General features: G+C 41.1%; 1 protein-coding gene across 1 annotated transcript in view; it reads left to right on the top strand.

The window, feature by feature from the left end:
* The first annotated feature begins 4,613 nt into the window (after positions 1–4,613).
* The window catches only part of LOC121439439 (ralBP1-associated Eps domain-containing protein 2-like), a 208,265-nt gene continuing 186,241 nt past the window's right edge, over positions 4,614–26,637 (top strand). Inside the window, exon 1 of the mRNA XM_041639940.1 lies at positions 4,614–4,847. Within this exon, the coding sequence (XP_041495874.1) occupies positions 4,614–4,847 (234 nt within the window). The remainder of the gene's footprint in view (positions 4,848–26,637) is intronic.

The raw sequence follows: 26,637 nt of genomic DNA, 5'->3' as shown, positions 1-26,637 counted from the left end.
CCTTCTTATTTAGCTTCTCTAGGATCACGAATTATAGGCTCAATGTCCTTTATTTATGGCTAGAAACCAAATATGAGTGAGTACATCCCATGTTCCTCTTTTTGGGTCTGGCTTACCTCACTCAGGATAGTGTTTTCTATTTCCATCCATTTGCATGCAGAATTCAAGAAGTCCTTGTTTTTTACTGCTGAGTAGTACTCTAATATGTATATATTCCATACTTTCTTCATCCATTCTTCCATTGAAGGGCATATAGGTTGTTTCCAGGTTCTGGCTATTACAAACAATGCTGCTATGAACATAGTAGAGCATATACTTTTGTTGAATGATAGGGTATCTCTTGAGTATATTCCCAAGAGTGGTATTGCTGGGTCCAGGGGTAGGTTGGCCCCGAATTTCCTGAGAAACCGCCACACTGCTTTCCAAAGTGGTTGCACAAGTTTGCATTCCCACCAGCAATGGATGAGTGTACCCCTTTCTCCACAACCTCTCCAGCAAAGGCCATCATTGGTGTTTTTGATTTTCGCCATTCTGACAGGTGTAAGATGGTATCTTAAAGTTATCTTGATTTGCATTTCCCTGATCGCTAAGGAAGTTGAGCATGACCTTAAGTGTCTTTTGGCCATTTGAACTTCTTCTGTTGAGAGTTCTCTGTTCAGTTCAGTGCCCCATTTTATAATTGGGTTGATTAGCCTTTTACGGTCTAGTTTCTTGAGTTCTTTATATATTTTGGAGATCAGACCTTTGTCAGTTGCGGGGTTGGTGAAGATCTTCTCCCAGTCAATGGGTTGCCTTTTTGTCTTAGTGACAGTGTCCTTTGCTTTACAGAAGCTTCTCAGTCTCAGGAGGTCCATTTATTCAATGAGGCCCTTAATGTTTGTGCTGCTGGGGTTATACGTAGGAAGTGGTCTCCTGTGCCCATGTGTTGTAGAGTACTTCCCACTTTCTCTTCTATCAGGTTCAGTGTGTTTGGACTGATATTGAGGTCTTTAATCCATTTGGACTTGAGTTTTGTGCATGGTGATAGATATGGATCTATTTTCATTCTTCTACAGATTGACATCCAGTTTTGCCAGCACAATTTGTTGAAGATGCTCTCTTTTTTCCATTGTATACTTTTAGCTCCTTTATCAAAAATCAGGTGTTCATAGGTTTGTGGGTTAAAGTCGGGGTCTTCTATTCGATTCCATTGGTCGATTTCTCTGTTTTTATGCCAGTACCACACTGTTTTCATCACTGTAGCTCTGTAATAGAGTTTGAAGTCAGGGATGGTAATGCCTCCAGACGATCCTTTATTGTATAAGATTGTTTTGGCTATCCTGGGTTTTTTGTTTTTCCATATAAAGTTGATTATTGTCTTCTCCATGGCAACTCTTAAAAAGAAAAACATTTAACTGGGATTGGCTTACAGTTTCAGAGATTTAGTCCATTATCATCATGGCAGGTCATGGCAGCATGCAGGCACACGTGGTGCTGGAGAAGGAGTGGAGAGTTCTACATCTTGATCTGCAGGCAGAAGGAGAGACTGGGCATGGTTTGAGCAGATATGAGACCTCAAAGCCTGCCTTCACAGTGACACACTTCCTCCAACAATGCCACACCTACTGCGACAAGATCAAGCCTCCTTATAGTGCCACTCTCTATGGGCCAAGCACTCAAACACAAGTCTATGGGGACCATGCCTATTCAAACCACCAGAGACCCTTCTGATTCTGTACCCTGGACTTTGTTAACCAGGATCTTTCTTGTATCAGAGACTGCTCTCCCATTTGGCCCAGTTTGCTTGCTTTTCCTCAATCATTACTTTCTTGGTGGCAACTCTCTGATGTGCTTGCCTTTCTCAGGATAGCCCTCTCTCTCCCTTCCCGCCATTGTCTTATTCATTTACCCTTCCCACTTCCTCTCATTCTCAGAGAACGCCCATCCTCTTGTGGAGTCTTCTTGGGTTAGTGCTGGTTCGTGGATTTCTCTGATTTTCAAACTCCCACAGCACTTAGCCTGGGGTACGTGATTTATCACGTAATTATATAGTGTCTCTTATTTATTTTCGTTTGTTGTGCTAGATTTGCCTTTTCTAGCGAGGTTGTTGACTCTTTGAACACGACATACCTTGTATTTTTTTTAATTCCTTGAAGCATTCCAGTACACATACAGTAAGCACTTCCTGCCCTACCTAAATGCTGGTTACTTCAACCATTGATAGGCACAGATGTGAGACTGCCTGCATATCATGTGATATCTACTGCTTGATAAATATTTCTCAGTTTTAGTAAATTGGCTTGAATAATGAAAGAAATGAACTCCAAATGTGGTGCCCAGTTGGGTAAATCATACCAGTTTTACATTTTAAAATCTGTGAAACGAAGGTCTTCATGCTGGTCATAGTGACTGTATTAGTATTTCTTTGTAACTGTTATAAAAATAGTATGGACAAAAGCAACATATCAAGGAAAGTCTTGATTTTGGCTTAAGGTTCTAGAGAGATAAGAGTTCCTCATGGTGGGGAGGCATAGCAGCAAATGACAGAGTCCAAAGTGGAAGTATAACTCTGGCCATAATTGAGGTTAAGACATTCCTTTTTTTCTTTCAAATATCTCTTTCTTCCCCTTTCCCTTTTAGTTTTCCCCAATCTCGTGATTTTTCCCCCATCTTCTCCTCTCTTTCTTCCATTGGTCCTTATTTTAGTTGACTATAACATCAATGTGTATTTGTTATCATTCATAGTATTTCTTGAATTGGCATTGGTTTTTTGCTTTTTTTGTATTGTTACTGTTTTTGACACAGGTCCAGCTATGTAGCTCTGGCTGGTCTGCCTCTGGAGTGCCAGGATTACAGGCATGTGCCACATCTGGCCTCAATTAAAATAAAACTATTTGGGATGGCATATACCTCTATATATGTACGTTATTATATAAAAAACTGCATGTACACATACAAATTTCTCCCTCTCTATGTATTTTTTAAGACAATGTCTCACTATGTAGCCCTGGCTGGAATGAACTCAATATGTAGACCAGGCTGGTCTCAACCTCACAGAGATCTCTCTGTCTCCACCTCTTGAGTTCTGAGTTTAAAAAAGGTATGTGCCACCAGTTCCAGCTCTAACACGTCCTCTTAGTAGTGTTCAATCATCAACAGTTCCCCTCTTTGGGTTAGTGTATGTACAGTGGGTACATTTGTGTAACTCTTCTCAAGAACAATGGCACTTAAGATTTTTCTTTTGGAGCCCAGCATGGTAGCACATGCCTCTATGCCAGCACTTGGAAGGCAGAAGCAGGCAGACCTCTGTGGAGTTTGAGGCCAGCTGGGTCTACAAAGAGAGTTCCAGGTCAGTCGGGGTTATATAGAGAGACTGTCTTAAAAAAATGCAAATATACAATACTGATGTTGAAATTTTCAGTGTTGTGGGGCAGACCTTTCTTTATCTAGTAGATTGGTTTTGTGGGCTAGCTTGGAACTCACTATGTAGCCTACAGTAGCTTAAAAAATTCAGGGTTCTTCTGTCCCAACCTCCTAGTGTTAAGGTTAGGAGCCACAGCCACTACACTTAGCATAGACTTTCTCTTCGCAGAGGCTCAACTAGAGCAATAGCCCTAGGGGAGGAAGCCCATTTGAAAAAAACACATGGGGTTTATAAAGTTCTGGGTTCTAGTGTTGATTTTTTTGGTAGGAACTTGAAAATTTTTGTATTAAAAATATGCTTGTTTTCCTGCCAAAAGAAGTATCTTCAGAGCCTGATGTCTTAAGGAAAGAGCTTGTCTAAAAAAAAAAAAAATCGTCGCTCCAGAAGTCGAGGACTCTGTGTTACAGAGGTCTGTTTCCCAGATTTCAGTAGAGCACTGAGCAGAATGGAGTTCACATCCTCTAGGATTAAGAGTAACTTCTGGCATTTCTTAGTAAGGCTCAAATCCAGACCCGAGCCATACCTGAGAAAGTGACCTAACCCCGTCACCATCTTCAAAGCTGTAGAGAGGCGCTGGGACCCCATTCGTAAGAACATCTCTGTTCTTTAGCTTTTCAGGGCATAGGCAATACTATTATAGAGGAAGAGAAATCCAACTTTTCGTGCCTGGTCCCTTTTCTAAGTGGACACCACTTCTGTTCCGGACTCTTAAAGAGAAAACATCTCAGTTTTTCCCATCTCCTGAAAAGCGCTGTTTGTTCTTGTGTGTGTGTGTGTCCAGGTGTTCCCATGCCAGTCAGGGTGGAGAGCCCAAGGTACCCCTCAGGAGCTGCGTGGGCTTGGATAGGCTTTGGCAGCCACTCTCCAGGTCTGGCCTCCCCTGCAGAGCCGGTGATAAGCTTGGGAAGGCAGCCGGGGGAGTTGAGTTCCTTACCTGGCGAAGAGGCGGGGAGGGGCGGCCGTCAGGGGAGGGGCCCAGGTGGAATCCCGGGCTGTGATTGGTCGGGGCCGCGCCTGTCTCCACGTGCCACGAGGCACAACATTCAAGCCCGGGGGGCGGGGCCGGCGCGCGCTTGGAGGAAGCAGAGGCACTGCAGCTGCGGGGCGTGGGGGCGGCGGCTTCGGAGGCCAAGGCGGTGGCGGTGGCCCTGACCTAGGCACCGGCACCGCGACCAGGAAAGCGCTCGGCCGGGACCCCACAGGAGGCCCTATGGAGGTGGCGGCTGGTGGAGGCTGCGGCGCGGGGCCGCCTTTGCTGCTGAGTGAGAGTGAGCAGCAGTGCTACTCTGAGCTCTTCGCGCGCTGTGCAGGCGCTGCGAGCGGGGGCCCGGGACCTGGACCCCCCGAGGCTACCAGGGTCGCCCCCAGCACTGCCACTGCGGCCGCCGGTCCAGTGGCCGATCTGTTCCGAGCGTCCCAGCTGCCACCGGAGACGTTGCACCAGGTATGTCTCTGTGCTCTTTTATCCCTCGCGGGTCTGTGGGGATGGTGTCTATGGAAGAATGGGGCGACAACGACTATTCGCGGGGATCTAGAGGGCGGCGGCCAGGGCGGTAAAAAAGGGGGGTGCTGTGCAGCCGAGGATGGCGGCGACGCCCTTGTCCCCGGGGACAGCAGCCTCCTCTGCAGCTCTCCTCCTCACCCAGTGCTTGGGTGCGCTCTTCGTCCCTTGAGGGAGTCCAGCACCCCTGTCGTTTCTGGGGGTTCTTCAGCCTCCCAGACCCAAAGTTTGCCCTGTTCTGGAAGTGATGTTTGTTTTGGCTGCTGTCTGCTTTAACCTCTGTTCCTTGCTCCTGCCCCTCCCTTTGTTGACTGCACACTCAGGGTGCCTTGCTGGGATTTGAACTTAAAGGGTGTGTATGTGTGTGTCTGTATGGCTCTTGGCCTAGGACTACATGTTGTCCTCTCTTTATATTTGTGATATGTATCTGCTACATACATTTGCTCAGTAATGTGTTTTTGATTATTAGTGTGAAACTGCAAAATCTTAATGCCCAGTTGTAGAGCAGGGACTTGAGGCTCCAAGAAAAGGGCATTGGTCAAGTCCAAAATAAGTTCCCCATTTGGGCCCAGGGCTGGACTCAGAAGTATATAGCTGTACTTTCCTATTTTATTGTTCCTTGACTTTGACGTGGAGTTACGAAACAAAGGGTGTCATAGCTTCTTTCTGCCCGCCCCATACCTGGAAAGGAGGAAGGGATGATTTGCAGCAGGTGCTGTTTTTGTTTGGTGCTTTCCTTGAAGCTTGCCGAAAGACTGCTTGTTAAGCCTTTTGTCTGTCATTTGTTGTCACCAGCAGTAACTGGTGATAAAAATGTTACTATAAAACCCCAAATATAAATCTTCACTTCAAAAGCAATAGTGTGAAAGTTATTAACACCACCTGAATATTTACAGTGTCGAGCAAGGCTTTCAAATGTAGTTCCTAGGGAGTGCTGAGGGCTTTATGGTTTGCTTGCCATATCATTCATTGCCTTTGTGGGTTTTGCCTTTTTATCTGTCAAGATTGGTTTATACTGCTGGAGCCTACATATATGCTCATGTGTTTATGAGTGTGATTTGAGCCACTTGCTTCACCTTTTCGAATTTAGGATTTCTGAACATGATTAGTATTCATAGAATTTGGCATGGCTGTTTTTTTTCCCTGTAGAATTTCTTGATAAGAAGATAGGTCAGCTACTGCTGCTGAGCAGTTGAGTTGCACAAGGTGATGAGGAAGTAGTGTTCTGAAACAAACTGTAGCTCTTATAGTGACTTCCGGATACTCACAAGCAGAATACATTTACTACATTGCTGGGGCAAGGCACCCAATAGGTGGGCTGGGCATGTTGCAGGGGTTATTTTGTAGTCAGTAATACATCAAGTGTGATATGAGGAAGGGGGCATCTGAGAATTGGTTGAAGTTTTTTCAGGAATCGGAGAGGGGCTTTCCTGTGTGCTAACAGAGGCTTCCTTGAAGTTGACATAATTGAAAAAGACCTCAAGGTACAGGGACTTAGAGTGGAAAACTGTACACCAAGACTGTTTCAGATGTTAGCAAAAGAGGCCATTCCTAGATTGCTTGTGGGAAGTCTGAGCTTTATGCACCCATACTAACTCCAGAAAATCAACCGTACTCCCTTTAACTTAGTAAAATTAGAATAGCCCACTACTCTTGGTACAGTGTAAAAATTAACATTTGAAGTCACCCTGAACTTGGATAGGTAATCAAAGTTGGCATCTAGTGGCCATCTAAGTTTTATCTATCACTTTGGTGCTTTGTCTAACTTCATTGATTTCACCTCATTAGAGTATTAGCTTTTTAAAAACAAATGTAGAAAACTTTCCCCTTTCCCTTCTAAATAGGAACCTGTAAGTTCAGATTTAACTGGCCCAACAGGTATAACTGCTCAGATCATTGAGACAATAACAAGACCTGGTGGTTTCTATGGTAAATGGCCAGGTTTTCCTCTTAATAAGCATACAATTAAGATTATTATAATCTACGGCTGGGGATGTAGCTCAGTGGGTAGAGTGTTTGCCTAGCATGCACAAAACACTGGATTTAGTTCCCAGCACTGCATAAAAATCGGACGTGGTGGCACAAGCCTAAAGTCTCAGCTCTCAGTAGGTAGAGGCAGAAGGGTCACAAGTCAAGGTCATACTCAGGTAATTTGAGGCCAGCCTGGGTAAATGAGAACTTGTCTTTAAAAAGAATCTTATTATCTATTAATAAAGAAGAAAATCTGGCCAGGAGTAAATGCCCTATAAAATACATAATTTTACTGGGTGATTGTGATGTATTCCAGCACTTGGAGGCAGAGGCAGAAGGATCTTTATTAGTTTTGAGGCCAGCCTGGCCTACAGAGCAAGTTCCAGGACAGCCAGTGAGGTTACAAAGAGAAACCCTGTCTCAAAAAAAGAAAAAAAAAAGAAACAACAACAACAACAAAATCTTAATTTTATTTTCTTTTAGAAGCATAAAATAAACTACTGCAGCTGGGCGGTGGTGGCTCACACCTTTAATCCCAGCACTCTGAAGGCAGAGACAGGCAGATCTCTGAGTTCGAGGCCAGCCTGGTCTACAAGAGCTAGTTCCAGGACAGGCACCAAAGCTACAGAGAAACCTTGTCTCAAAAAACCAAAAATCAAACCAAACCAAACCAAAACACAATCCCCACTGCATCTATTATTTAGTTTTAGAAGTAAACCTACAGATTATTGTAGGGTTTTCTCCAATTTATATAGAAATATTTGTATATACTTATAAATTGTATGCATAACATTTTATATGTGGGATTTAGATACCTGTACACTTATCTATAAAAATATTAACACTTGTTATGGTTAAGAATTTTCTAAAGATCCATGCATTAAAGGTTTGGTTTTCAGGATGATGTTGTTGGGAGGTGATTGTAAGCTTGAGTGGGCATAGGAGGTCCTTAAATCACACAATAGCTAACTCCAAATGACGAACTTAATATTTGACTTAATGCATTGACAAACATGTAGACTAGTTTATGATGTCCACTTTTATATGGTATCACTCTCTAGAGATGCTGTTCATGTTTCAGGCTGATAGTTATAATTGGTTGTCATTTTTATGGTAGGTCATTCTTGGGCATCAAGATTAGTTATAAAATTCTGTTCAATCTATATTATCAGGAGAAGTCATTGAATGGGGGAAGAAGCCCAATAAGTAGTATCTGTCACATTTGGATTGTGGTAAAGAAGTATGTCCAGGCTGTGAGAAGTAGTTTTTGTTTTTTTTTTTAGATTTATTTTTTTTTATGTATAAACATTTTTTCCTGCATTTATGAATGTGTTCTCTGTCTCTCTCCTCTCCTCCCCCTCTGTCTCTGTCTCTCTCTCTGTCTCTCTCTCTCTGTGTGTCTGGTGCCCACCAAGGTCAGAAAAGGGCATTGGATTCCCTGCAATCTGCAGGTACAGACAGTTGTGTGCTGCCATGTGGGTGCGGGGGATTGAACTCTTGTCCTTTGCAAGAGCAGCAAGTGCTCTTAACCATTGAGCCAGCTCTTCAGCTCAGTTGGGGATGTTTTGAAAATCTCTGTTCCCAATCTCTTCACTGAGAAGTCATTAATTTGAACTCAGGATCTCTCATAGCCCAAGCTGGCCTCAAATACACTATATTGCAAAAGTTGACCTTAAACTCCTGCCACTACCTCCCAAGTGCTGGGATTACAATGTGTGTCACCACAAGTCACTCATTTAAAAATTAAAAAATAACTTTGAAGAAACTGCTTATTCACTAAGGAAATCAACAAAATCCTGATCAGGAAAAATTTCCTGTTATGAGTGAGATTATTCGCCAGAAACATTTTTTCTTATAATTTTTAAATTATTTTATTTTTGCAGTAATACAATTGCATTATTTTCCCCTTCCTTCAAACCCTCCCATATATCATGCCCTGCTCTCGTTCAAATTCATGACCTGTTTTTGAATTAATTGTTGTTACATGCATATATCTATTTGTATATACATTTATCTTCCAAAATACAACCAGCTCAGTGTGTATAATGTTACTTGTTTTCAGGGCTGGCCATTTGGCATTGGGTAACTAATCCATGTGCTCTTCTCCAGTGAAGACCCTCCTCAGCATTCCTCAGTTGCTTTAGTTTCTTGTATAGAGTTTAGGCCTCTTGGACTCTTCCATCATCTATGTATATTGTTGTTTTCTTTGGTCAGTTCATGTTGAGACATGGTGGAAAGATATTGTGGGTGTAGCTTCTGAGGGTGCTAGGAGACAGCCTCAGAAAACTCCCTGGACCTCTGGTTCTCAGAATCTTCCCACTCTCTCTTCCACAGTGATCTCAAAGTGTTAGGTGCTGGGGCGTTTTACAGATGTATCCGTTGGGACTGGGTTCCATAACTCTGCACAATGATTTGTGGTTTTCTCTAATGGTCTCCATCTGTTGCAAAGAGAAGTTTCTTTTTTTAAAAATTTATTTATTTATTAAAGATTTCTGTCTCTTCCCCGCCGCCGCCTCCCATTTCCCTTCCCCGATCAAGTCCCCCTTCCTCGTCAGCCCAAAGAGCAATCAGGGTTCCCTGCCCTGTGGGAAGTCCAAGGACCACTCACCTCCATCCAGGTCTAGTAAGGTGAGCATCCAAACTGCCTAGGCTCCCACAAAGCCAGTACGTGCAGTAGGATCAAAAACCATTGCCATTGTTCTTGAGTTCTCAGTAGTCCTCATTGTCTGCTATGTTCAGCGAGTCCGGTTTTATCCCATGATTTTTCAGACCTAGGCCAGCTGGCCTTGGTGAGTTCCCGATAGAACATCCCCATTGTCTCAGTGTGTGGGTGCACCCCTCGCGGTCCTGAGTTCCTTGCTCGTGCTCTCTCTCCTTCTGCTCCTGATTTGGACCTTGAGATTTCTATCCTGTGCTCCAATGTGGGTCTCTGTCTCTGTCTCCTTTCATCGCCTGATGAAGGTTAATATTCAGGAGGATGCCTATATATTTTTCTTTGGGTTCTCCTTCTTATTTAGCTTCTCTAGGATCACGAATTATAGGCTCAATGTCCTTTATTTATGGCTAGAAACCAAATATGAGTGAGTATATCCCATGTTCCTCTTTTTGGGTATGGCTTACCTCACTCAGGATAGTGTTTTCTATTTCCATCCATTTGCATGCAAAATTCAAGAAGTCCTTGTTTTTTACTGCTGAGTAGTACTCTAATATGTATATATTCCATACTTTCTTCATCCATTCTTCCATTGAAGGGCATATAGGTTGTTTCCAGGTTCTGGCTATTACAAACAATGCTGCTATGAACATAGTAGAGCATATACTTTTGTAGTATGATAGGGCATCTCTTGGGTATATTCCCAAGAGTGGTATCGCTGGATCCTGGGGTAGGTTGATCCCGAATTTCCTGAGAAACCGAAACACTGCTTTCCAAAGTGGTTGCACAAGTTTGCATTCCCACCAGCAATGGATGAGTGTACCCCTTTCTCCACAACCTCTCCAGCAAAGGCTATCATTGGTGTTTTTGATTTTCGCCATTCTGACAGGTGTAAGATGGTATCTTAAAGTTGTCTTGATTTGCATTTCCCTGATCGCTAAGGAAGTTGAGCATGATCTTAAGTGTCTTTTGGCCATTTGAAGTTCTTCTGTTGAGAATTCTCTGTTCAGTTCAGTGCCCCATTTTATAATTGGGTTGATTAGCCTTTTACGGTCTAGTTTCTTGAGTTCTTTATATATTTTAGAGATCAGACCTTTGTCAGTTGCGGGGTTGGTGAAGATCTTCTCCCAGTCAATGGGTTGCCTTTCTGTCTTTGTGACAGTGTCCTTTGCTTTACAGAAGCTTCTCAGTCTCAGGAGGTCCATTTATTCAATGAGGCCCTTAATGTTTGTGCTGCTGGGGTTATACGTAGAAAGTGGTCTCCTGTGCCCATGTGTTGTAGAGTACTTCCCACTTTCTCTTCTATCAGGTAAAGAGAAGTTTCTTTGATGAAGGGATAGAACTACACTTATCTGTGGGTATAAGGAAAAATACTTAGATGTAGTTAGGGATTATGCTGGTTTAGTAAAGTGGTTTAGTATAGATGGTTGGAGACTTCCATCTAAGATCTGTGACTGCACCTGGGGAGTTATTTGATTAGGTTTCCAGTAGCAGGCATAATTTTTTTCTTGTTGAGTAGTTCAGTTAGAGACTTGTTTTAGTTACCTCTAAGATATGAATATCACTACTGTACCTTTGGGGTTATTGTGCCATGCTGTTTTTTTTTGTGGTTCATTGTTAGCCAGAGCTATTTTTTAAAAATGTAAATGAGGGGCTGGTTCAGCACATAAGAGCACATACTGTTTAGTTCCCGGCATTCATGTTGGGTGGCTCATGACCCCCTGTAACTACAACTCCATTGGGTCTGATATCATCTTCTGGCCTCTGTGGATACTATATTAATGTGCACCCTCACATACATACATACTTTAAGATAAAATCTTTAAAATGTAAATGAAACAATTTATTACTTCTGGTTCTTTAGATCACATCATTTTATAGCTGGCACGTATTTTATCTAGACAAGTTTTCATTAGTAGTGGCTAGCCCTGAGTACCCAGAAGTTAGCCTCAGCTCTTCTGTCTTAGTCTCTGGAGCTCTGGGATTCTGGTTGTGTGTCACTGTAACATATACTTGAGTGAGGTAAGAGGGTAAAACACTAAAAGCCATTATGTTATAGTACTGTTTAGGAATACTGTTTGCAATAGTGTTCATTTTTCTTTTTTGAGACAAAGTCTCATGTAGTCAAGGCTGGTCTCAGACTTACTATGCAGCTGAAGATAATTTTGAACTCCCTATCCTCCTCCCTCCACTTCCCAGGCTTGGGGATTACAAGCATGTACTACTGTGCCAAGTTTATTTTTTAAAAGGAGATACAGCAAGTACCAGATTTAATACCAGATCCAAGGCACTGTCTGGTTAAAACGATATTAAATATGGTGCAGATAGAGCCATGCTTGTTTGCCCAGCTCTAGGGAGGCTGAGGTAGGAGGATAGCAAGGTTGCAACCAAGTTGTTTTGCATAGTGAGACAATACTTCAGCATGCATGATTTAAAATTATTTTCTACTTTTGTTATATACATAGATTCGTCATATATCATATAGATGATCAAGAAAACAAAAATATTTTTATGTTATTTCAGTTTAAAATGAGACATTGTATTCTTCGAGACAACCTTCTGCAAACTTGTTTTTCCTCTCATTGTTATTTTTTTTGGAATTTGTCCTTGTTGGCACATGCCCCGTCAGTTCATTTATTTCCTTTGAAAACTTTATTACCCACTCTTACAGTGAGTCATCATTGTGATATTGTAGAGAGAGATCCTTACACCAAAGGAAAGTAAGCCGCCTTCCTGATAGATGCACAGTGCCACACAACTGGGGGATTGTTGTAAACACACATGAACATTAAAAATACCCATAGGTACTAGAATGCACGCTGACATTCTTTAGGTTGACAGTGGCCTTTTAAACTAACTGGGCATTCATGGATTTTCATTTTTTATTATTTAGAGACTGCTCTTTTAGTTTCTGTAATCAAACTCACAGAGATAAGACTTTAAATATTTAATGGGAAAAAACCTTAAGTTTAACATTTCTAGACCAATATGGCTATTAATTTCTGTACAGTGCCAACTCAACATGGCAAACTGGGGTACTTTTTTCCAAAGATGATAGCACAACTGAAGTTTCCAAAAATTCAGATTTACACGATATGTGCTCATGCATATATATGACCAGTAATATTAGTATGCCATGCATCAATAGCAGCAGCAATAGCTTCTCCAGGTTCTTCAGGCATCTGAACAAAGTTGTAGCGTCATCCAGTACATTCCATTAAGAAAAAGAAATGTAGAGGCACACCATTAATCCCAGCACTCAAGGGGCAGAGGCAGAGACAGGTGGATCTCTACGAGTTCAAAGTCAGCTCGATCTACATAGTAAGTTCCAGGTCAGCTGAGGCTGCACACCAAGATACTGTCTCAACCCCTGTCCCCTCCCCCCCAAAACAAACACACACCACATCACACACCCCCATACACCCACACACCCTACCACCACCACCACCACCATTCCATAAAACTGCAGCACAGTTCTGTTACTGTTACTGTTTTTAAATTTTACATTCCCCTCTTCAACACCCTCCATATTCCACCTTCTTTTCCAATTCACACGATGTCTTCTTTAATTATTCTCTCTCTCTCTCTCTCTCTCTCTCTCTCTCTCTCTCTCTCTCCTATATGTACATGTGTTTAGGGCTGACCACTTGGGATTGGATAACCTATATCGGGGGCTTAATCCCAGGAGAAAACTGATTCTTGCTCTCCTTCTTCTGTCATTTTGTTCTCTCTCAGCAGCCATTCCTTGCTTATCTATCGCTCTTCCTCTAGAGGTAGGGCCTTGTGGAATTTCTGCCATCCACATTTGAATGTCAATTGGTGCTATTATTCAGGTCTTGTTTATGCAACCAAAATCTTGAGATTTCATAGGTGCAGTTTCCCTCTCACATAGAAGGGACAGTCTGTTAGCAGGTGTCCCAATCCTCTGGCCCTTTCAATCTTCCCATCTCTTCCTCAATTTTCCTAGAGCCTTAGGTGTAGGTGTTGTGTTATTATTGTACCAATTGGAGTTGGCACCTTGTACTTACTTATTTTCTGCATTTTGGCCACTTGTGGATCTTTGTAGTATATACTCTGTCTTCTGTAAAAAGAAGCTGCTGTGCAGAGGTGTGAGAGCTACACTTGTCTGTAGACAGAAGATAAGCATTTAGAATACAGCTAGAAATTATATTGATTTAGGAAAAATGGCAGTAGTAGTTTGTTCCCCAGGGTCTATGACTTCTCCAGCCATGGATAGTTGGCTAAGTTTATAGTACCAGACATGAAGTCCTTCATATTGAACATTCCTTAAGTCTAGTTAGACAGCGTTGTTACCCCCAAGATAAAAGTGCTGTTATTGTACCATTGGGGAAATCTTGCAGGGCCAGTCATTGTTGTGGTTCACAGGCTTAACAGCTGCCTAGGACTATTGATTGCTTTTTTTTCTCTCTTGGCAGCTTACCTAGCACCTTCTGATACTATGAAAGCTTGTCCTGGTGGGGGAGGGGGAGGCTTTCTGGTAAAATCCAGCTTATGTATTCAGCAATGGGGATTTATCTTCAACTTCTGGGAGGCAACCAAGGGCAATAGCAATACACTATATTGTTTAGGGAGTCTCTTGGATTACCCTGACCAACAACTAGAAAGTAAGTTTTTCATGCCTGATGCTGGGGTTTTTGTTAGATGTCTATGGCTCTTGCAGGGAGCATTATTACTCCATGTAGCACAACTCCACCTAAATGCTCTCTGTGTTTCTCTCTCTGTGTGTATGTACCTGTAATACACACATCAATATAAGGAATAGATTTTAAGTAAGCTTATAAAATGTTTCATTATGGATTTTTTTTTGTTTTTCTCTGTGTATTCCTCCTGGTTGTCCTGAAACTCACCCTGTAGACCAGGAGGCCTTGAACTCACAGAGATCCACCTGCCTCTGACTCCTGAGGGCTGGGATTAAAGGCATGTGGGAACACCACCGCCCGGCTCCTTGCAGCTTTTAAAAACATCCTTGGTATTATTTCTATCTCCTACATTCCATTCCCTCTGTATTATTCTCCCTCCTCCACCCCCAGTTAAAGACCCCCAGTTTCCCTCTTTTTCCCTTTATAGCAACACTGTCCTACCTTCCCTGCTCTCTCATTGGCCCTCTCTATTTTCTTGGCTTCTGCAGTTACTCCAGGTTATATACTCAGATCTAAAGATTTAGATAGATTTAAGATACACATGAAGAGAGAATATGTGGCATTTGTCTTTCTGGAGTCTGGGTTACCTCACTTAGTATAACGTATATACTAAGTTATAGTCATTTACCTGGAAATTTTCAATTTTCTTTACTGCTGAACTTAGGATTCCATTGTGTATGTCACTTATTGTTATTATTATTATTAAAAAATTCCACCTTCTCCCCTCCTCTCATTTCTTTCCCCCATCCTCCCACTTCCTCTACCCCTCCCTCTCCAGTCCAAAGAGCAGTCAGGATTCCCTGCCCTGTGGGAAGTCCAAGGTCCTCCCCCCTCCATCGAGGTCTAGGAAGGTGAGCATCCGAACAGACTAGGTTCCCACAAAGCCAGTTCATGCAGTAGGATCGAAACCCAGTGTCATTGTCCTTGGCTTCTCAGTCAGCACTCATTGTCCGCCACGTTCAGGGAGTCCGGTTTGATCACATGCTCCATCAGTCCCAGTTCAGCTGGCCTTGGTGAGCTCCCATTAGATCAACCCCAACGTCTCAGTAGGTGGGCGCACCCCTCGCGGTTCTGACTTCCTTGCTCATGTTCTTCCTCCTTCTGCTCTTCATTTGGACCTTGGGAACTTAGTCCAGTGCTCCAATGTGGGTCTCTGTCTCTATGTCTATCCATCACCAGATAAAGGTTCTATGGTGATATGCAAGATAATCATCAGTATGGCTATAGGATAGGGCCATTTCAGGCTCCCTCTCATCAGCTGCCCAAGGAACTAGCTAGGGACATCTCCTTGGACACCTGGGAACCCCTCTAGATTTAAGTCTCTTGCCAACCCTAAAATGGCTCCCTTAATTAAGATATATTCTTCCTTGCTCCCATATCTACTCTTCCTCCATCCCAACCCTCCCATTCCCCCAAGCTCTCCCCATCCTCCCCTTCTCACTTTCCTCTCCCCATCTCCCCCAAGTTCCCAATTTTTGCTTCACCAACCCCGCAACAGACAAAGGTCTGATCTCTAAAATATATAAAGAACTCAAGAAACTAGACCGTAAAAGGCTAATCAACCCAATTATAAAATGGGGCACTGAACTGAACAGAGAATTCTCAAAGGAAGAAGTTCAAATGGCCAAAAGACACTTAAGGTCATGCTCAACTTCCTTAGCAATCAGGGAAATGCAAATCAAAACAACTTTGAGATACCATCTTACACCTGTCAGAATGGCGAAAATCAAAAACACCAATGATAGCCTTTGCTGGAGAGGTTGTGGAGAAAGGGGTACACTCATCCATTGCTGGTGGGAATGCAAACTTGTGCAACCACTTTGGAAAGCAGTGTTTCGGTTTCTCAGGAAATTCGGGATCAACCTACCCCAGGATCCAGCGATACCACTCCTGGGAATATACCCAAGAGATGCCCTATCATACTACAAAAGCATTTGTTCAACTATGTTCATAGTAGCATTATTTGTAATAGCTAGAACCTGGAAACAACCTATATGCCCTTCAATGGAAGAATGGATGAAGAAAGTATGGAATATATACATATTAGAGTACTACTCAGTGGTAAAAAACAATGATATCTTGAATTTTGCATGCAAATGGATGGAAATAGAAAACACTATCCTGAGTGAGGTAACCCAGACCCCAAAAGATGAATATGGTTGTACTCACTCATATTTGGTTTCTAGCCATAAATAAAGGACATTGAGCCTATAATTCGTGAGCCTAGAGAAGCTAAATAAGAAGGTGAACCCAAAGAAAAACATATAATTATCCTCCTGGATATTGGATGTGTATGTCACTTTTTAAAAAGCGTAAAACCGTGTTGGTTGTGGTGGTGCCTGGTGGTAGGCAAATGATGAAAAGGATGAGAGGAAGGGAGATTATGAGTCTCAGGCCAGCCTGGGCTACCTTTTTTTCTTTTTTGCTGCAGGACCTCTTGTCAAAGATGAATCAGCAGATACAACCCCAAACAACAACAAACCCAACAAAATCTCATACAGATAGCTACAATAATGTTGTAGACCGTGCTATCCTTAACCACTAAGGCTCAGCACCATTAATCTACATCTATAATCTTATTTCTCCCCTTCCTATTATTGTAAAGCAAGTCTCAGACATATATTTTATAAGTTTTACTTTCAAGAAATGAACCTGGGAGTGGGCAGGAGGAGATGGGAGCATACAGTGGTTTAAGATGGGCAGCAAAGGTACGTATTGTCTGTGGTTAAATAGTGTCTATAAAATATGTGGGCCACCAAACACAGTTAAGCATCCTATTTCTATAAAAAGTACTGACATTATTGTGATATGTTGGTTACATGCATAATGAAATGCTCAATTTCGGTTGGCGAGGCTAATAAAAATAAAGACGTGGCTGCACGGTGGTGGCACATGCCTTTAACCTCAGCACTTGAGAGGCAGAGGCAGGCCTGGTCTACAAGTGCTAGTTCCAGGACAGGCTCCAAAGAAAGCTACAGAGAAACCTTGTCTCAAAAAGCAGAAAACAGCAACATTTTTTTTTTAAAAAATTAAAAAGAAATAAAGATGTTGAGGGTTGCCAGGCATAGTAGTACAAACCTATGACAGGTTGAGGCAGGAGAATTACCTCAACTCTGACTCCAGCCTGATCTACAGAGACAGTACTAGGCTGGCCAGGACTACAAACAGCCAGTCAAGACAATACAGCAAGACCGTGTCTCAAAGTATATGTTATTTTCACCATCCAAATTGAGAAAGTATTGAATTGGACCCAAAGTTTTGCTGTTTAGGTTTTTTTTGCAGAGGTTAAACCTACCTCTCACACATTAGGAGAGTAGTCAATCACTGAGTAGCATTCTCTGTACCAACATGTATTTTTCTACTTCTTTTTCCGACCTCCTTTGAGTTAAGAGGAAAAACAACTGACCCAAAGAGTAAAACAGAAAATATTTAGGAAGATAGGCTTACCCGTCTCCTTGGGTTAAATGGTAACCCTCACAATGGTTTTCTACATCAAGCTATTGGCCGTGGGTGATGGTCTTGAGAACTGATTTGTAATAGTTGGGGACATATAGGCAAAGAACTTTTTAAGTCAGAATACCACAGAGCTAATTGCACATTCATATGTACTGCTTGCTGTACTGCTCACAATAGCCTGGAATTGGAACCAGCCTAGGTGCCCACCTACATGTGGCTAGATAAAGAAAATGGAATTTTTTTTAATGTAACTATAATGAGAAATGAAATTGTGGCATTTGCAAAAACATGGATGGAACCAGAAATCAGTATGGTAAGAGAAATATGCTAGACTGAGAAAGAGAATATGTGTTTTCTTTCCTGCAGAATCTAGATGTTTCTTTTTAGTGCACGAGTGTGTGTGTGTGTGTGTGTGTGTGTGTGTGTGTGTGTGCGTGTGTGCATGCACATAGGGGCTAGAAAGGGGGTAAAAGGGAGTAATAGAATACATGTGCCATCAAAGCAGAAAAAATGAAATCTGCTGGGAACAAGGGCACCAATAAGGCGTGGACAGGGGTGATAGAGGAGAACATTGATGAAAGGGGATGACCAAAAACATAGTGTCTTTATACATAGCTATGAAAAATACAATAACCAAGTATGGTAACTTAAGAAATTAATTAAAAAAGCAAAAATAAACTTTAGAGAAAGCAATAAGGAGATCAAAAAGTAACCAGCTGAAGTCCAGAAATAAAAGACAGCTTTGAGAACTGTCCTAGTTTCACACTCCTAATTTGGGACTGGCCTGTTTAAGAAAATAGAAAATTGGTTTTGAGGGAATCTTGAGTTATTTTGCTAATTATTTGAAACTTCCACAAGCTAGCTTTTAGTTCCTCCCCCAAATCTTAGTTTTCTATAGTCAAGTACCTTGTATTTTCTATTAGAAGGTGGAGGCAGGGAATTGCCATGAGATAGAGGACTGCCTGGGTGACACAGTTAGACCCTGTCTCAAAAAACAGAAATCAGTTTTAGATTATGCATTTATCAGAGATATATTAAAAATGGATTATAGTGAATAGACATTGGCTGATCTTATTCATTGTGGTAAAAGCATATATATCTACCACATACTTAGTTTTTGTTGTTTTGATGGTTTATATTTCAATATGGTTTTCATAGTCTTATGTGTTTTATTTTAAATATTTTATGCATTTAAAATATTATTTTTAAAAGATATCCACTATGAAAGTATCTGGGACAAATATTACATGTTTCAAAATTACTGCCTTTAAATAAAAGTTTTTAGTGCAAAGTTAAGAAGCCTTGCTTTGAAGAAGTTGCGAGGTTTTAGGTGTAGAATTATCTGTTCTTCTAGCTTATTGTTGTCCAAGTTGGGAGTGAGGTTCTGTAAGGCTGCTGTGCTCCTCTTGCTTCCAGGAAGCCTAGAGTTAATGGATGCTCAGTTGCTTCCTCAGGTCCCCCTGGCAGTCATTGTAATCCCATCTCTGAGTTGTGCTCAGATGGGCAGGATGAGGACAAAAGAGTTAGGACAGACTGTGGAAAGCCACTCTGGAGCAAAGTGCCAGCTGCTTAGAGGGCTTATTTTCTTTATGCTCCATGTGAGATCCCTTACCTATAACAGACTGGAAGGCAAAAAGCGTTTGACAGGTTTGAGAAACTCAGCTATCCTCTACATCAGTGGTTCTCAATCTTCCTAATGCTGAGATCCTTTAACACTGTTCCTCATGTTGTGGTGACCCCAACCATAAAATTATTTTTGTTGCTAATTCATAACTGAGTTCCAGGGTAGCCAGGACCACTATACAGTAAAACCCTGTTTTGAGAAACAAACAAATACAAACGAAATTTGTTTATCAAGCAAGGCCTGGTGGTGCAGATATAATCTTGTAATTGAGGGCATAGAGGCAGGAAGATGGTAAAGTCAAGGCGTCCATTGGTTACATAGTTTCGGTTAGCCTGAACAACTTAAGGAAACGTTGTCTCAAACATTCAAAATAAGGTTTTTAAAATATTGGGGCTATAGCTCAATTGGTAGAGTGTTTGTCTATCATGTGTGAGGTCCTGGGTTCAACCCCACGTGTTGCAAAACATTTTATTTAAAGGCACTCTTTTTGAAACATGTAACACTTGTCCCAGATACTTTCAAAAGAACATTCCTTACCACAGTAGTCTCTTTGTCTCTCTCCTAGTTCAAAATCAGCCTTGTAAAAAACAGATGTCAGAGCACCAACAGCGTTTTACTCTAGGAGGCATTTGGTGTGCTCTGTCTTTTGAGTTTATCTTTGGAATTATTTCATGTTTCTCATATATATATATATATATATATATATATATATATATATATATATATATATATATTGTGTCTGTGTGTCTGTGTGTGTGTAGGCCAAAGAATAACTCAAGGAATTGGTTCTCTCTTTCCATCATATGGGTCCTGGGGATTGAACTCTGAATGTTAGGCTTGGAGTAAGTTCCTTTACCCACTGAGCCATATCACTTGTCCTGATAACTAGTTTTTTTTTTTCAGGAAGTTTCATATAGTTTGTGTTGACCCTGAATTGGCCTTGGAGTGGAGGGTGATCTTAAACTTCTAGTCTTCTAGTCTTTTCTCTCCACCTTCCAAATGTGAGTGCTACCATACACAACTTGGAAATGTTTTATTATTCCTTGTTTGCACATATTCTTGTACTTTCATAGTTCTAATATTGAGAGATGGCGATAAGAATAATCAATGTATCTGGGTTGCCTCACTCAAAATAACATTTTCTAGCTCCATCCATTTTTCTACATAATTCAAGATGTCGTTATTTTTTTCTGCTGTGTAGTGCTCCATTGAAAACCAGCCTACAAATCACAACCCCAAAGAACTTAGACAACAATGAGGACAGTAAGAAAGACTTACAGAGATCTAATCTACATGGGAAGTAGAAAAAGACAAGATCTCCTGAGTAAATTGGGAGCATGGACCTTGGGGGAGGGCTGAAGAGGGGAGGGGAGAGGCAGGGAGGGGAGCAGAGAGAAAAATGTAGAGCTCAATAAAAATCAATTAAAAAATAAAATAAAAAGAATAATCAATGTAAATTTTAATGTGTGTATGATTTAGCCTCTTAAATTATTCTTTGTTCCAAATCAAAGTTTATTTTTATTTTATGTGCATTGGGATTTTTGCCCTGGGTGTCTAGTCCCTAGGAACTGGCATTACAGACAGTTTATGAGTTGCCATGTGGGTGCTGGGAATTGAACCAGGGTCCTCTAAAGAACAGTCATTGCTCTCAACAGCTAAGGCACTTCAACTCCATCCAGATCAAGGTTTTAATTATTTTGTTTTTTATATTTATTTACTTTTCGTTTTTAAAAAAGAAAACAAACTATTTTTTTTCATTTTACATACCCAATCCAAGTTTTAACTCCCTCTTCTCCTCCTATTTCCTCCACTTACCTCCCACCCGACCCCCATCCACTCCTCAGAGAGGGTAAGGCACATTGCTCTGTGGAAGATCCAAGGCCCTCCCTACTGTATCTAGGCTGAGCAAGGTATCCATCCAAAGAGAATAGGTTCCAAAAAACCAGTACAAGCAGTAGGGATAAATCCTTGTGCTACTGCCAGTGACCCCTCAGTCTGCTCCAGCCATGCAACTGTCAACCACATTCAAAGGGACAAGTTTGGTCCTGTGCTTGTTTCTTCCCAGTCCAGCTGGTGTTGGTGAGCTTCCATTAGCTCAGGTAAATGGTTTCAGTCGGTGTACCCATCATGGTCTTGATCGCTTGGCTCATATTCTCATTCCTCCTACTCTTCATCTGGACTTTGGGAGTTCAGTCCAGTTCTCTGATGTGGGTTTCCATCTGTTGTTGGACGAAGGTTCTATGGTGACATTTAAGACAGTCATCAGTCTGACTATGGAGCAAAGCCAGTTTGGGCACCCTCTCCTCTATTGCTTAGGGTCTTAGATGGGGTTGTTCTTGTGGGTTCCTGGGAATTTCTCTAGAGCCAGGTTTCTTGCTAACCATATAATGGCTCCCTCAACCAAGATCTCTCTTTCCTTGATCTCCAGATCAAGGTTTTTAAACCTTAGTGCTACAGTTACCTTTGGCCTGAGAAGTTGTTGTAAGGGGTTGAGAGGGCTGTCTTGTGTGTGTAGAATGTCTGACATCTGTGATCTCTACCCACTTGATGTCATTCCTGATATTGTATTAAAAGAGGACTTATTGTTTTCCTATCAGTTCTATAGATGTTGGATTTCTTGATTAAAGGCATGATTACATGTATATGTCTCAGTGAAGGGTGTGGTTTCTCTCTCTTTCTCCCCCTTCTTCCTTTATTGATTTTTAGAGACAGCATCTCATTCTGTAGCTCCAACTGGCTAGAAACTCCCTGTGTACATTAGACTGGGCTTGAACTCTTAGCAGTCCTCCTGTTTCAGCCTCCCGAGTGTTGGGACTATAGACATGAAGCACCGTGTCCTTCTGGACCATTTTCTTTTTTCTTTTTTAAATTTATTTCTTATTGATTTTTTTAAAGCTCTACCCTTCCTCTCTTCTCCCCTTCTACCCTCTCTCATGGTCCCCATGCTCCCAATTTATTCAGGAGATCTTGTCTTTTTCTACTTTTCATATAGATTAGGTCCATGTATGTCTCTTTTAGGATCCTCTTTGTTGTCTAGGTTCTCTGGGATTGTGATTTGTAGGCTGGTTTTCTTTGCTTTATGTCTAAAAGCCACTTATGAGTGAGTATATATGATATTTGTCTTTCTGGGTCTGGGTTACCTCACTCAATATGATGTTATCTCGATCCATTCATTTACCTTCAAATCTCAAGATGTCATTTTTTTCTGCTGTGTAGTACTCCATTGTGTAAATGTATCACATTTTCCTTATTAATTCTTCAGTTGAGGGGCATTTAGGTTGTATCCAGGTTCTGGCTATAACAAACAATGTTGCTATGAACATAGTTGAGCACATGTCCTTGTGGCACGATTGAGCATCCTTTGGGTATATACCCAAAAGTGGTATTGCTGGGTCTTGAGGAAGGTTGTTTCCTAATTTTCTGAGAAATCGCCATACTGATGTCCAAGGGGGCTGTACCAGTTTGCACTCCCACTAGCAATTCAGGAAGTGTTCCCTTTACCCCACAACCTCTCCAGCATAAGTTATTATTAGTATTTTTGATCTTGGCCATTTTTACAGGTATAAGATGAAATCTCAGAGTTGTTTTGATTTGCGTTTCTCTGATGGTTAAGGATGCTGAACATTTCCTTAAGTGTTTTTCAGCCATTTTAGATTCCTCTGTTGAGAGTTCTCTGTTTAGGTCTGTACCCCATTTTTTTTACTGGATTATTTGTTCTTTTGATTACCAATTTTTTGAGTTCTTTGTATACTTTGGAGATCAGACCTCTGTCTGATGTGGGGTTGGTGAAGATCTTTTCCCATTCTGTAGGCTGTCATTTTGTCTTGTTGACTGAGTCCTTTGCTTTACAGAAGCTTCTCCGTTTCAGGAGGTCCCATTTATTATTTGTTTCTCTCAGTGTCTGTACTACTGGGGTTATATTTAGGAAGTGGTCTCCTGTGTCAATGCGTTCAAGTATACTTCCCACTTTCTCTTCTATAAGGTTCAGTGTGGCTGGCTTTATGTTGAGTTCTTTGATCTATTTGGACTTGAGTTTTGTGCATGGAGATAGATATGGGTCTATTTTCATTCTTTTACATGTTGATATCCAGTTATGCCAGCACCATTTGTTGAATATGCTTTCTTTTTTCCATTTTATATTTTTTTCTTCTTTGTCAAAAATCAGGTGTTCATAGGTGTATGGATTAATATCTGGGTCTTCTATTTGGTTCCATTGGTCCTCCTATCTGTTTTTATGCCAATACCAGGCTGTTTTCAGTACTGTAGCTTTTTTGTTTGTCTGTTTGCTTGAGACCTGGTGTTCACTTTGGACTTCAACTCACATTGCTGTCCACACTTACCTTCAACTTACTGCCAAAGCCTCCTGAGTAGTTGGAATTACTGGCAAGTACCATGATGCCCAGCTATAATCCTTTTTAAACTCTTCTGAAATAGAAGTAAATGGAGTACTCTCAAGCTCATTTTCCTAGGTCAGTGTCACCCTGACACCAAAGTCGGATGCAGAAACCACAAGAAAGAAAACTAAAGGTCAACATTGCTGATGAATACACACACAGCAATCTTCACTGAAACACTACCCAGCTGAATCTAATGGCATATTCAAAGGATCATAGACCATGAACAAGCAGAGTTTATCTTGGAATACAGGCTTGCTGTACATACACAAAACAATGTGATACATTATATCAACAGAATGAATGGTAAAATGGTGAATAGTCATTTCAATAGATGTTTAAAATTGTTTCACAAAGTTCCACATCCTTTCCTGATAAAAGTTTGCAACAAAATAAGTATTGAAGGAAAAATTTCAACATAATGAAGGACATTTATAGAAAAACGTCCACAGCTAATAATCAAAATCAGTGCTGACAACTTAAAGCTTCTCTTTTGAGATTCTTTTCATGGCGAGGATACCCATTTGGAGGTGGTGCACACCTTTATTTATTTATTTATTTATTTATTTATTATTTATTTATTAAAGATTTCTGTCTCCTCCCCTCCACCGGCTCCCATTTCCCTCCCCCTCCCCCAATCAACTTCCCTTCCCTCATCAGCCCCAAGAGCAGTTCCCTGCCCTGTGGGGAGTCCAAAGACCTCCCACCTCCTTCCAGGTCTGGTAAGGTGAGCATCCAAAGAGCCTAGGCTCCCACAAAGCCAGTACGTGCAGTAGGATCAAAACCCAGTGTCATTGTTCTTGACTTCTCAGCAGTCCTCATTGTCTGCTATGTTCAGCAAGTCCGGTTTTATCCCATGCTTTTTCAGACCCAGTCCAGCTGGCCTTGGTGAGTTCCCGATATAACATCCCCATTGTCTCAGTGTGTGGGTGCACCCCTCGCGGTCCTGAGTTCCTTGCTAATGGTGCACACCTTTAATCCCAGCAGTCTGGAGGCAGAGGCAGGTGGATCTCTGTGAGTTCAAGGCCAGCCTGGTCTACAAAGAAAGTTCTAGGACAGCCAGGGCTACACAGAGAAACCCTGTCTTGAAAAACTAGAAACCAACCAAGCAACCAACCAGCCAAACCAGTAACTAACCAACCAACCAAACAACCAACCAAAAACCCAAACAATCAAAAACCACAGTTTGGACAATTACTAGCAAGAAGAGTCAGGCAAGTCAGGTGTGATGGTCAAGCCTGTAATCATGGTGCTTGGAAGGGAAAGGCAATAGGATCAGAATTTCAAAGTATGGTTTAACTATACAGCAAGTTAGAGGCTTGCCTGAGCTATATAAGCTTCCACTAAAAAATAAGAGTGGACTGGAGAAATGGCTCAGTAGTTAAGAACACTGATTGTTCTTCCAGAGAATCCAAGTTTAATTCCTAGTACCTAAATGGAGGCTCATAACCATCTATAACTCCTAGGAGACCCAACACTCTCTTCTAGTCTCCTTGTGTACTGTATACATGTGGTGCACAGACATACACAGACAGAAAAATCACACACAGAAAATAAAAATGAAAAAAAAAATTTAAAAAAGAGCAATAAGGGGAAAGAAAGAGATACAAAATGCCATCTAAATCTGAGAGGAAGAATAAAATTGCCCTAATTTTCCAATGACATGATAGGAGGAAACACTCAAGTTTTTTTAGAATTAATAAATGTATATGATAATGTTGTTAAAACACCAAATTAACACAAATTTCGTTGCACTTTTTGCAGCAGTGCTGGAGGTCAAGTCCAGAGCTTTATGAATTCTAGGTATGTAGTCTCTACCCCTGAGATGTATCTCCAAGTTTTTTGAGATAGGGTCTCTTTATGTAGCCCTGACTGGAACTCACTATGTAGACAATGCTGGACTTAAACTCACGGAGTTCTGCATGTCTCTACTTCCAAGTGCTAGGATTAAAGGCATGGACCACCATGCCTGATTTATATATAGTTCTACTTATCTTAAAAAGAAAGAAAAATCAGTTAGGAATGAATTTCACTGGGGAAGTGAAAGATCCAAATGCTGGAAACAATAAACACTGTGAAAAATCTAATTTGAAGGGTATTCTGCGCTTTTAGATAGGAAAAATTACTATTGTTAAAATGTTCACATTAGCTGGGGCTGTAAGCCCAGGTACTCAAGAGGTGATGGCAGAAGGACCAGGAGCTCAAGGACATTTTAAATTACATAATCAGTTCAGGGATAGCCTGAGCTACATGAGAGCCCTTTCCCACCAGAAAACCCAAATAAAGCATCCATATTATCCAATGTGATTTATATATTTAATGTAATCCTATACAAATTTAAGAGTTGTTCATAGAAATAGAAAAAAAAGCTCTAAAATTCTTGTTTATGGAGACCCAGAATAACCAACACAGTCTTCAGAAAGAAAGCGAAGTTTTAGGGACCTACTTCTTTATTTCAAATTCTATCAGAAGGAAGTAGGTAATCAGAATGGCATAAAGACAGACTTGTATGCCAACCGAACAGACTAGCCATCCCAGAAATGAATTCAAGTATATTTGGTTAATTAGATTTTGAGAAAGCCACCAAGGACGTACAATTCAAAGGAATATTTATCAGTAAATTATGGGGGAAACTGGATATTTACAGGTATTATAAAGAAGGAAACCAGACCCTCCTTTTATAACATACATAAAAAAATCAACTTAAGACTTTTTTTCATATTCAAAAGAATAATAGAAGTGGGTAAAAAGAACTAAATATAAAAGCTGGGACTGTAAAACTCATAAGAGAAAACATGGAAGGAAAGATGTTGGCTTTGACTATTTGTGTTTGATACTGGAGTTTTACTATGTAACCCAGGCTACCTCAAACTCTAGACCCTTCTGGTTTTGTCTCTGGAGTACTAAAATTATAGGTGTCTATCACCACATTTGCATTTATTCCTTTTTACATAAACATACTTTTCTTTTTGTA

This window comes from Microtus oregoni, unplaced genomic scaffold (assembly GCF_018167655.1).
Source record: "Microtus oregoni isolate MIOR12 unplaced genomic scaffold, Mior012 000061F_ref0000440, whole genome shotgun sequence".
Classification (NCBI taxonomy): Eukaryota; Metazoa; Chordata; class Mammalia; order Rodentia; family Cricetidae; genus Microtus; species Microtus oregoni.
Note: the sequence above shows the minus strand (reverse complement) of the source record. Positions and strands in the feature narration are given on the sequence as shown.